Source organism: Eriocheir sinensis, chromosome 19 (genome assembly GCF_024679095.1).
Source record: "Eriocheir sinensis breed Jianghai 21 chromosome 19, ASM2467909v1, whole genome shotgun sequence".
Classification (NCBI taxonomy): Eukaryota; Metazoa; Arthropoda; class Malacostraca; order Decapoda; family Varunidae; genus Eriocheir; species Eriocheir sinensis.
The window spans coordinates 163,714-176,010 of NC_066527.1; the positions used below are offsets into that span (position 1 = coordinate 163,714).

The 12,297-nt window shown below is 51.6% G+C and overlaps 1 protein-coding gene and 1 long non-coding RNA gene across 2 annotated transcripts in view; one reads left to right on the top strand and one right to left on the bottom strand.

The window, feature by feature from the left end:
* The window catches only part of LOC127000474 (hemicentin-1-like), a 59,123-nt gene extending 47,878 nt beyond the window's left edge, over nucleotides 1-11,245 (top strand). The window contains exons 2-7 of the mRNA XM_050864190.1: nucleotides 6,623-6,785; nucleotides 6,996-7,246; nucleotides 7,691-7,852; nucleotides 8,179-8,313; nucleotides 9,410-9,623; nucleotides 10,265-11,245. Of these exons, the coding sequence (XP_050720147.1) occupies nucleotides 6,707-6,785; nucleotides 6,996-7,246; nucleotides 7,691-7,852; nucleotides 8,179-8,313; nucleotides 9,410-9,623; nucleotides 10,265-10,404 (981 nt within the window). The 5' untranslated portion in view covers nucleotides 6,623-6,706 and the 3' untranslated portion in view covers nucleotides 10,405-11,245. The remainder of the gene's footprint in view (nucleotides 1-6,622; nucleotides 6,786-6,995; nucleotides 7,247-7,690; nucleotides 7,853-8,178; nucleotides 8,314-9,409; nucleotides 9,624-10,264) is intronic.
* Nucleotides 1-12,297, bottom strand: part of LOC127000476 (uncharacterized) — a 139,016-nt gene that overhangs the window by 106,555 nt on the left and 20,164 nt on the right. The window contains exon 2 of the long non-coding RNA XR_007754072.1: nucleotides 6,451-6,505. This is a non-coding gene — a long non-coding RNA (uncharacterized LOC127000476). The remainder of the gene's footprint in view (nucleotides 1-6,450; nucleotides 6,506-12,297) is intronic.

Below are 12,297 nucleotides of genomic sequence, written 5' to 3' on the forward strand. Positions count from 1 at the left end.
TTGTGGTGGTGAGTGGTGCTTGGGTGGTGATGAGGTTGGTGCGTGAGTGGTGGTGAGTGGTGATGAAGGCGGTGGTGGGTGGCAGAGAGGGTGATGAGTTAGGGTGTCGAGTGGCAGTGGTGTTGGTGGTGGTTGTGCAGTCTTCCTCGTACGCTCTCGACCTTAGTCTCTTGTTCATTTCTGTGTCTGTTTGTCTGTTTGTATGTCCAGCCGCTGCCTTCCATGGTTTCACAGCGACTGCAAAGACCCACAACTTAGCAATAACGGCTCAATCACAATCAGTCTTCATACATTCAGATATTAATTTGTTCCCCTATGCGGCGGGATAATGGCTACCCGGGTCACTCATTGTTGGGGCTCTCAGCGGCAGTTTTGGGCGCGGAAGAACAAGACAACAGTATCACAGAACCGTAGGAGAGCGTGGGGCGCCGCCCTGCGCGCCTCCGGACACAACTGGCGGGGTCGAGGCGCCGCAATTTTCTATTGGCAAAATTTGTCGCGTCAGATGCTGCAATGCATATCATGCGTCTGTCCGTCCCCTGTTGTGTCGGCAGTGATTGTGGCGACGCCCCTCTCCCTCCATCCCCCGGCACTGGGTGGCCGCCACCCCGGGAGTTAATATTACACAGACACAGCGTTTCCGGAAGCTCTAGTTTTCATTTCCGCGACAGTGTAATTAATTTCCAGCCTCGGCGTAACAGAGAAGCTGTATGCCGGCCGCTGGCAGGGCCCCGTCGGGCCGCTCACTCCTCACTGGGCTTCAGCCTCCGAGCTGCGGGGCGCCGCCCACAGCGGACCGACACTGGCCATCCTGAGGCAATAGTTCCTGCATGCTTCGACCGCCCTCCGACCTGCGTCCTAAGCGGTCTGTCCTTCACCAGGAGTCTACACAACGCGGTACAACATCCAGTGTATTGGTGACTTTAGTCTGCATTATTCTGACTCCACTTCTTCCCTCTTTCTGACTTCGCTCATGCTGGAGAACGTCACTGTCACCTTCACTGTTACTCCAGTCTGCGACACTACAAAGAAAAAGTGAGCTTATCATGCACAGCACCGAGGAGGAGGCGACTGACAAAATAAAACTTGCCATGTCAGGAGGAGCAAGTTTCTTCTCCTATCTGTATAAAATTTACGTGATTTCTTTCACGTTGGGTCTGTTGTTATTAAAGGTTACGAAGCATCACATCGAAGGTGGTTCAGGCCTGACATCACGAGCCTAGTACACGAAGGATGAGCCGCGGCGACGGGATACCCGCGGCTCACACACACGTCGAGGCGGGCGTGACGGAGAGGCCGGAAGACGTTCATTCCGGGATGCGCATGTTTGTATTCCCGACAGGACGCTTCACGCCCGAACATCCGTCACCGAGATCCGCCTCTTGCGCCTGGCTGGCCGGGACGTGCGGCGCGGGGTTATTAAACACGAGGGGCCAGGCGGAGGCTGTGTCCGGAGGGCGGCGTGACACTTCCAAGAGACACCAACACGAGAGAGAAAGACTGTGTGCTGTGTGCTGTGTCTGGCGTGCGGCGTGACACTTCCGAGACGCACCAACACGAGGGGCAAGGCGGAGGCTGTGTGCTGTGTGCTGTGTCTGGCGGACTGCAAGACATCTCCGGGAGACACAAACACCGCTGCTTGCCTCCTACCCGTTCCTTAAGGCCTGTCACACACACACACACACACACACACACACACACACACACACACACACACACACACACACACGCAGCCACATCCCGGCACGCAGCACACACACATCACGCCGCGCCGAACATTGATCTTAAATCAGCGACCGAGAGCATAGTGCTGCTTGGTGGTGGTGGTGGTGGAAGAGAGGTTGTGGAGGCCGTCACTGCTACTCCTCCACACACACCCACACACACACACACACACACACACACTCCAGATTAGCCTTACCGTCTTCACCTTTCCTCTTCACCAACTTCCCCTTTCCCTTTTTGTACGAACTTTTCCATGACTTCCTCCCCTTCAACACACGCTTGATTAACCCCTCACCTTCACCTCCTCCCTTTAACCTTTCCGAGCAATTTCATCTCTCAGTCACACCACCACGACCACCACCACCACTACACCACCAGCATCACTAACCAGCAGATAAGCAGGAGAAGCAACAGTACATATAATCATAACAATAGCAGAAGCATTATTCATCACATTAGTCAACAGTCAAACACGAAGAGAGGGGTGAAAAGGGGACGCGAAGGTGGACTGACAGCCGGATGATGAAGGAGGGAGAGGAACGGGGAAGAGAGGGATGTGAGAGAGAGGAGCAAAGGAGAATAGGGTGAGAGAAAAGCAATGATGATAAAGACGGTAGAAGGTGAAATGAGATAAAAAATAGATGGATAGATAAGATAGATAGATGGATAGATAGATAAATAGATAGATAGATAGATAGAGGGAGAGAGAAAAAAAGAGAGAGAAAGCGTCGCTAATTCGTCCTCGTTCACAAAATGTCGACACACTAAAACTTGATCAACACATTTTTTTCTCCTCTTTCCCGACAGTTAAATCAAATAATTGCAAATGTTAACTGCCTGAAAATTCTCTCCCCCGCCCCCCCCCCTCGCCCCTCCCTCTCCCCCTCTCCCTCCTCCCTCCCTTCTAACTCGATACAAACCCCCTCCGCTTCCTCCCCAGCACCCCCTCCCCCTTCCGACCAGACACAACTCCCTTCCTTTAAAGTAAAATTACCCCACTCCCCCCTCCCTTCCTTCCTTCCTTCCTTCCTTCCCTCCCTCCCTCTCTCTCCTCCCTTCCTCCTAACCCAATACCAAACCATTCCCCTGAACATTCTAGCCCCCTTCCCTCCTCTCCTTCCTACCCCTCCCTCGCCCCCCTCCTCTCCCTGACTAGACACTATCCTCCCCTTACAAAAACTATTCCCCCTTCCCTCCCTCCCTCACTCCTATCCCCTTCTCCCACTTATTTTCCCTTTTCCCATCCCCTCCTCCTCCCTCCCAACTCCCCTCTCCCATCCCCTTCCCTCCGCCCCACCCCCTACCCCTTCCCTGGCAGGCCTACTCCCCCCTAAAAATGGAGGTATCAACTCATTTTTACGCGATTTATGAAGCTGGTCAAACATTTCCATACGATTTTTTTATTTTTTTTTTACCCGTGATTTTGCAGAGCGGTGGATGTGTGTATTTTTTCCTCACGGCATAACTCGTTTATAATGCAGGGACACACACACACACACACACACACACACACACACACACACACACACACACACACACATAATAATAATAATAACAATAATAATAATAATAATAATAATAATAATAATAATAATAATAATAATAATAATAATAATAATAATAATAATAATAATAATAATAATAATATCTCTACAGTCCTTCATCGCTCCACGCCGCCTTCCTTCCTTCCCTGATTCGTGACTTTTCCTTCCATTAGCAACTCGTCCTTAATAATATAGAACAAACACCGCGCGAGCCTTCACGGGGCGGCCAAATAGTTCATTATAATCCTTCACAGAGTTTCTTGTTTCCCGAGCGAGGCGTTACCCGCGACGCTAGTGTTTCCCATTGTGTGCTTTCATCGTCCTTTCCTCGCCAGTCAATATTTGTACCCTTCATTTCCTCCTGAATCCTCCTCGTTTTGAACCTAACACACTTCTCACCTCCTCAATAAATCGATATATGCGTAATTCATTGCACGCGACTCCAGTGTTTTCCATTGTTTGCTTTCTTACTCGTCAGTCAATATTTGTACGCTTCATTTCCTCCTGAATCCTCCTCGTTTTAAACCTCAAGCCACTCTCCTGCTTCTCACCTCCTCCATAAGTCGATAAATACGTAACCCGCGACGTTAGTGTTTCCATTGTGTGCTTTCATCGTCATTTCCTCGCCTGTCAATATTTGTACACTTCATTACTTCCTGAATCCTCCTCGTTTTAAACCTCAAGCCACTCTACTGCTTCTCACCTCCTGCATTAAATCGATAAATGCATAATTCATTGCCTTAAACTCTTACTACATTTTCTTTTCTTCGGAGTGGGCGGTAAACAAGACAGGGGCGACGCTTCCTTTAAAAGTCGGTTGCTAAATACCGGACTACAGGAAGCCTACAGCCCTTTTTACTCTTAAGAAGCGGCCAAATGGGTAGTAACGCTTAAAATAGAAATGAGTCAAAGGAAGTCAGAAAAACACTGCGGGCGGCCTGTACTGGTGGAGGACGAGGACCCCAACATGTAACAAAATGTGACTATCGGACGTCTGGGTTACATAGCACTGTTCGCCCGCCTCACGCATAGCTGTGGACCTGCCGTGTTGGTCGCCCGCCTCACGCATAGCTGTGGACCTGCCGTGTTGGTCGCCCCGAGTATGAATGGACTGGTGCACCTTGGATATCGAACAATGACCCTCCAATACGTGCTGACTTCGCAACACACCCACCCACACCCACTCACCCACCCACCCACCCACACACACAAAGGCAACACAACACGACACGAGACAATACACTGGTTCCAACACAAAGCAACCCTTAAACCGTGTCATGCTCAATGTCCCGCGAATCCGCCATGCAAACTGAACAGTCACAGACACTAGACTGAAAGGCGAGACGGCGGAGTGGGGCGAAGGGGGGCGAGAGAGGAGGGGACGAGGAGGTTAAGGATGGCTAAGGCTGGTATTCTCAGACGCCTCCACCTCTCGCATCAACGATTTCCAAAGGCCGAACAGGAAATCAATCTGGTTCTAATGAGTGTTACTTTAGGTTCACAGTACAGAAAAAGGGTCAAACTACAACAAGGGTCATTAAACTACCTCTGGAAATACCCAAAACTCCTACAAAAGCCTTGTCAAATGAATGTGCTTGAACGTCGAACTAATTCTAAAGGGCGAAAAGGAGACCAATCGGGTTCTAAAGAGTGTTAATTTAGGTTCACGGTACATAAGAAGGGTCTAACTACCACCAGGGCCATAAAACTACCCCTGGAAATGCCCAAAACTCCTAGGAAATCCCTGTCAAATGTGTGTGCTGGGGAGGCGAAATGTTTAAGGGTGTCCAAGTTGATTCCGTGTCTCATCCTGTCTCTCTCCCAGCTGACCTAACGCCTCGCCAACACATCCTCGTGACTAAGCTAGTGGTTCGAGGCGGCAAGGCATTGTCCACTTTGATTAAGGCCGCTGTCACATTCCCTGCCTCTCCTCGTTCACAGCGCCCTCCACTGCCTGCCTGCATGCCCGCCGCTGACTCCGCTGTGTGCTGAGGTGGAAATAAATGTGTGTTGCCGTATTTACTAGTATTAACAGTGCTTTTGTTTGCCGCCCACACGCACGCTAACACATATACACGCAGGCTCACGAGGCCACGTAAACACACACACACACACACACACACACACACACACACACACACACACACACACACACACACACACATACACACACACGAAATTGACCTCTCTTTTGGCCACTCTTCTCTACTCTTTTTTATAATGGTCATGTTTAGCGGGCTTTTTTGTTTTCTTAATTTGTCTTTGCCATTGAGTTGCTTCCTTTGCTGTAAACACACACACACACACACACACACACACACACACACACACACACAAGGTACCCGTCATTCCATTTTCTAAGTAGTGTCGTCTTGGTCTTCACAATAACTGCATGAATTTTGGTAAAAAAAAAAAAAAAAAAGGCGAGTTTCCAATCCCACTGTAAAATGGTGAAGGAAATTCAAGTTCTTATCTTAGGCGGCGGGGAGAAAAGTTTCCTCGTCTAACTCCGTCACGCGTCTGACCTGAGAAATGGCCCGCTCTGTAGGTCGTATTTTCAAACCTTTCGGCGCCCGGGCACAAACATTTAACAAGTTTTCGTAGGCGCTGTGGGCATTTCCATGGGTAGTTTGACAAAGTTTCTGCCCCATGGACGTAAAGACACACGCATGAGGAGGCGTTTAACCTCTTTTCTGGCCTTTAGAAATGATTGGAGTAAGAGAAGGAAGCGTCTAAAAATATCGACCTGTGTTACGAGCCGCGATTGGTGCAGGGGGAAGCTGGGAGCGCTCTCGGGGGCATGCACAACCAGGGGTGAGGCAGTGTTTGGGGCCGTCATTGCTTATACCCTGCGCCAAATGAACCAGAGATGTTGAAGAGTGTCGTGAACCTGGGCTACAATTTTTTACCCCGATTTAATCTCTATCCGCCACCCACATAGGGATATGCCACCGTGCATTTCCATTCATCTCAAGTGACCGCACGGTACACAGGGTTTGAATAGTGTCGCTAACCTGCTCTACGACTTGTGGCTACGTACGTATATACAGTGACTCATACGCTTAGCGACTCATACATTTAGCGACTCATACACTTAGCCACTCGCACACTAAGCCGGCATGTCCTCTCAGGTCACCGATAGCAAAATGAGAATATACGATAAAAGTAATATAACACTCACCCCGTCATGTTGTAAGGAGACGACGTTCAGTTTTGGCCGCCCTCTCTGCTGCCTCCTGAAAAAAAAAGACATGAGAATCAAACCGAAATTGACCTCTCTTGTGGCCTACTACTACTTTATTACTACTGCTAATACACTCCCCACCATTACTAACACAACCTCCTCTCCCCAGCTGGTCGGCGCGCCAACGGATCGGAGCCCCGCCATCGCCCTCGTAAGGGAAACCCATGACCACCCTGCCCGTGAGGTCCCCAAGATGGTCTGTGGACATGTGTGGCTGCTTCTGTTGCTGCTGTGTGGGACTCTATGCTCGGGCGCCGCTGCCTCTCCGGATGGTGGGTTGGTCGGCGGGGGACTAATGTCAACTCAGGGGAGACAGAGATTGGCGAATGTGTGTGTGACTGTATGTATGTGTGTGTGTGTGTGTGTGTGTGTGTGTGTGTGTGTGTGTGTGTGTGTGTGCGCGCGCACGAGAGAGAGAGAGAGAGAGAGAATGTGGGTGGTGAGGACCGCTCTACACCTACTAACTAGCGTGTTCGCGGCAGGACTCGCTGCCGCTTCTGCCGCCGCCGCCGCTGCCGCGAGCCGCCAGCCCCGGTGGGTGACCACTGCCCCGCCGCCACACGCCGCGGCCACGCTGGACCCGCCGGCCTCGGCCGCCGCTCTCGAGCAGCTTCCTAGCGTCGCGGTCGCTGCCGCCACCGATGCCGAGGAGACCAGCGTCACCAACATCACGACGCAGCTGGGCACGTCTGTCTTCCTGCCGTGCAGGACTGACCTCGCCTCGGAGCGCCAGGTGAGGCACGGGGCGGCACGCGCCTAGGCGCTGGAGGCAGCACCCGAGTTGGCGCGGACGTCCTCCGGGGTGGGGAGCGTGTTTGGCCACAAGCATGAACACTGATGTTAGGAGCTGAATTGTAGTTTGGTGGAGAACAGTTCAAGTCACTTTTGTTCCAGATACATTTATACAGAGACGATGCTGTGAAAATCTACATTTGTAATTAACAAGTGTTGCATTAGCTACGGCAGGAATCCATGATTTTTTTTTTTTTATCTCATGTGACACTTTCTCTGCCGCCTTAGCTCCCAGTGTCACCAGGTGCCTGCGACACAGGCCCTCCCGCCGATCAGTTTGTTGTTCTTATCCAGCGGCAGACCTAAGGTGAGGCTTTTGCCTCCCCTCCTGTCCGGGGCTGTGGCGCCTCACAAGGGAGGCTCAGGAACATCTCTTGCCTTTCAGGTGTCGTGGGTGCGGCGGCGGGACTGGCACATCCTGACGTCGGGCATGCAGACGTACACGCGGGAGGAGCGTTTCGCCGTGCACCATCCCGAGGGCAGCACCGAGTGGACGCTGGCCATCAAATACGTCCAGCTTGCCGACGCCGGCACCTACGAGTGTCAGGTGAGTGGCGGAGCCGATACTCCACGGGTCACAGAGTCAATGAGCCAGGCACCGAGGCGCCGCCAGGCATGCGACCTGCTGTAGACACTCCCTTCACCACGACACGCACACGGCCGCGTGCCAACACTGTCTTGTGTCCACATGGAGCCTCTAAAGCTGATTATTCGTGCTAAACTGTGAGTGAGGGCTGAGCCAGGACGTCGCGCTGGCGGGGCCTTGGCTGGACGAGGCCAGTCTTGGCCGATCGACGCCGTGCTTACCTTCACGCCCTGCCCTTACCTCCCTTACCCCTGTGAGACTCATCAACACTCCTCGCCCCCCCACAGGTGTCGTCAGGGGAGGGCCTGGAGTCCCACCTAGTGAACCTGGAGGTGGCAACACCGAGGGCAATGATCCCCGGCCGCGACACTCACCACGTGGAGGCGGGGTCGACCATCTCACTCACCTGCCTCATAGAACAGGTGAGCACCGCCGGGGCCCCCCCCCCCCCCCCGGCGCAAGCACGTTTTTTTTATTTTTATAGGCGACACCTTGATCTTGGGCGAGACAGTGACAGTCAGGCGCTCGAGTCAAGGCTGTTTGATTATAACACAAACAAAAACACAAACACACACACACACACACACACACACACACACACACACACACACACACACACACACACACACACACACACACACACACACACACACACACATACTGGATAACTGTAGATATGGAGACGGGACTATTAGAGCTTAGCTCGGGGCCGGTAGACTACAAATAGGTAAATACAAATGGGTAAATAAACACACACACACACACACACACACACACACACACACACACACGCACACACACACTAGTACCCTTTTGATATATATTTTTTGGGGTGAACAGACTGCCGCAATAATCTTTTTCCTATCGGCCTTTCTGTCCCTGTCTATAGCGTCTGAGGGCAGGCCGCCGGGTTGCCGCGACTCGTGCGGCGGAACGGAGACAACGAAGGCCGGGATGTCGTTTAGTCCATTTCAGGAAAAAAGAAAAAAAATGTGGAAGTTGTTGTGCTAAGTTAAAAAAAAATTATACAATGAATCATCATTGAAATTCACGGCGTAAAAATGTTACGGTCGGAGGACGCGAAAAGTCTAAACTTTTTAATTTCATAAGTGTATATTTGCAACTTTTTACATGAAACTAATAGCTCCATTAGGAAAGGCATTAACGCAAAGTTTGTAATGTACGATCTCATAAATGCACGTGGCACTGAGGCTGACGGCGTGCTGGTGGGGGTGGGGGTGGCGGGGGGGGCGATTGAGGGGTTAGTACTAACACAATGGCAGAGGAGTCGGTGATGGTGGGAAGTGGATGAGACTGTGCTAGCATGTGTGTGTGTGTGTGTGTGTGTGTGTGTGTAGAGGTGGGGAGGCGGGTGCCGGAGTGGAGACATGAGCAGGATCAGAGGTCGGGCGCATGTAATGATAATTTAGTAATTGTAGCACATGTAAGCTTTGTAATTAATTGTGATTGTCCGTGAGTGCCTTGGCGCACGTGTCTAATGCTGCCTTCCTGCCGCAGAGCCCCGAGGCGCCGCAGTACATCTTCTGGTACCACGACTCCCGCATGATTAACTACGACCGCAGGCGGGGCGGCGTGGAGGTGCGGGTGGAGGCGGGGCCCACCGTCACCTCGCACCTCACCGTGAGCGGCGCGCGACCGCAGGACTCCGGCAACTACACGTGCGCCGCCGCCAACACGGAGGCCGCGTCCGTCTTCGTGTATGTGACGGAAGGTAATGCAGTGGGTGTGGTGACGCCTGTACACACACACACACACACACACACACACACACACACACACACACACACCGCTACAGTGGCTCAATCTGTAGAGCGCTGCGCTGCGAGGCTTAACGGCCAAACAGGCGGCGGTTCGAGCAAGGGGAATTGGGGGTGTGGTGTATGAGGTCCTGGCAGTACCCAGAGATCGACGATAATGAGCACTTGCTCTCGTCGGGAGGGTACTTGCTGACGAAAGCGAGTCCAACTCGTGATCAGGCCCTGATGAATTACACACACACACACACACACACACACACACACTGTACGTGATAACACAAAACCTGCTTCTTTATATAATTCTTGTCCTCCCCACACAGTTAGACAGTGACTTAATTGACTTCTTTGTTAATATGAATAATATTTCAACACTACCAAGAGGACCATCTGGGAGGACTGCCTGGACGGTAAATTATTTATTCATCGATTCATGCAAGAATAAACGAGTTCCAAGCATATAACGGCAGGTAAACGATACAGCCTTTTAGAAGCAAGTCCTGTTAAACTATTAAGACTGTTAGGCCATGACGCAAACCATTGCTGCCTGTGTTGCCTCATCCTGCTCTCTCTCACCCTCCCTCGTCGCGCTGACCAGACAACAAGATCGCCGCCGTCCAGCCCCGGGCTCTGGGCGGCAGCGCCTCGCCGCCAGCAAGCCTGCTCCTGCTGGGCACCCTGCTACTGCTGCTGATGCTGCCGCCCCCGCCGATGGTTCCGCTGTTGCCCGCGCGCTGAGCAGCCCACACCCGCTGCCGCCCAGGCCTTCACGTCTTCCTGCACCCTGGGCCACAAAGCTCAGGTGCTGGCTGGCCCTGACCTGGTTTCTCGGAGCAGCGCGTCGCCTCGCCAAGGTCCTCACCACCCCGTCGCTGCCAAGGCCAGCCGCCACACCCACGAACACCGGACGACGTCGTGAGGACGACGAATTCACGCGGCGGTGTCTTGTTATGATCCGCGTCATCACACTCACAACCCTCACTACGATTGTGCACTTCCAGACACTACTGTTTCCGCGCATCACGATCACTTAGTGACGGCCGAACCTTGTCCATGGAACGTGGTGTTGCATAGTGTAAACGAGACTGTGGGAAGCTCCCGCCGTAGCCCCACGGGGCAAGGCATCGTGACGGCGTCCACGTGTGCCGCACCGTGCACGTCATGCCGCCACGAGCCAATGTTACGAGTGTGACGAGCCCTGTAGGTGTACACAGGCCTTCACTTAGTGACTATTACTAACGAGGCGGCTGTCGCACACCGACAGACGCTGGCGGATGACAGGACACACGAGGCTCATAAACTTCACTGACTGGTAACAGGATGAAGGCTGAGACACACGCAACAGGCCGGACTACTCTGCAGCACTGGCCGCAGCCTGCCTGGACCACGCTGACCCTGGAGCCGCAGCGTTCCCTCGGGCGGCAACGTTCAGCACCGCTGCGACTCAGTGGACGCAGAAGGCACTGCTGCAGGGTCTCCGCCATCTCCAGCCACAATACCGACACCTGTACAGTTTTGGCTCACAGAAACTAACTGTATCGTGTACATGATGTTCACAAATTATAAAAAAAGGATTTACTGTTTACTATTCTTATATACCATGTGTCAGGTAAAAGCCAAGTACAGTAAAACCCCGATTATCCGAAAGCGGATTATCCGAAAAACCGGATTATCCGAAATTGATCTGGATAATGCAATTAAATTTTTTTTCTATACTAAAACGTTATAAAACATCAAAAATAAATAAAAGTAACTACATATGTACTATATTAACACATTTAAAATTGATAAGAACAGTTAAAATGAATATGCTTTCTAATACGTATTGCCGAAATAGCTTGTAACGAATAGATCAATGTATTAGACAAAAAACATTAAACAAACTCTCAACAACACCACGTCCGCACCTTCGCCCCAGCAAGGACGTAGGTGCGAACGAACACAAACTACTGAACGACTACTCTCACACCGTACTCTCAAGACAACGACACAAACACGACTCCCCTCTCCACTCCATGCCACATTCCCCTTCCAACATACGAGTTGCGCGATAATATGAGTCATCATACTGTGTCTCCACCTGCACGATGCATCAAGGTCACACTTGCAAGCTTGCACAACCATTCACAATCGCACTCTGCAACATTCACAATTCAGATCTGCAACGCTCACAAGTATCAACATACACTGGTCCAGACAAGGAGACACACAGACAAACATACAATAAAACATTTACATCACATGTTTTAAGCGTACTACTTTGTTTAGCGTAGCGTGTGTTTGTTTGGTTTCATTGTTTACATCGTCAGTCGGCGGCAGTCGCAACGCCACAATGCCGACGATCAAATTGGCGGCGATCAAAATGGCGGCGATCAAAATGGCGGCCATAAATCCGGATTATCCGAAAAATCGGCTTATCCGAAAGAGGCTTCCCCCCTTCCATTTCGGATAATCGGGGTTTTACTGTATTGAAGTAAGACTTGTACATCCTAAACCCGTCTAGTGGTCGCCCTTTCTTCGCACGTTCACAGTCAGCTGTTTCATTGGCACAGACGTCAGGTAAAAACAAAGTACTGGTTAGACTTGTACATCCTAAACCCGTCTTGTGGCCACCCTTTCTTCGCACGTTCA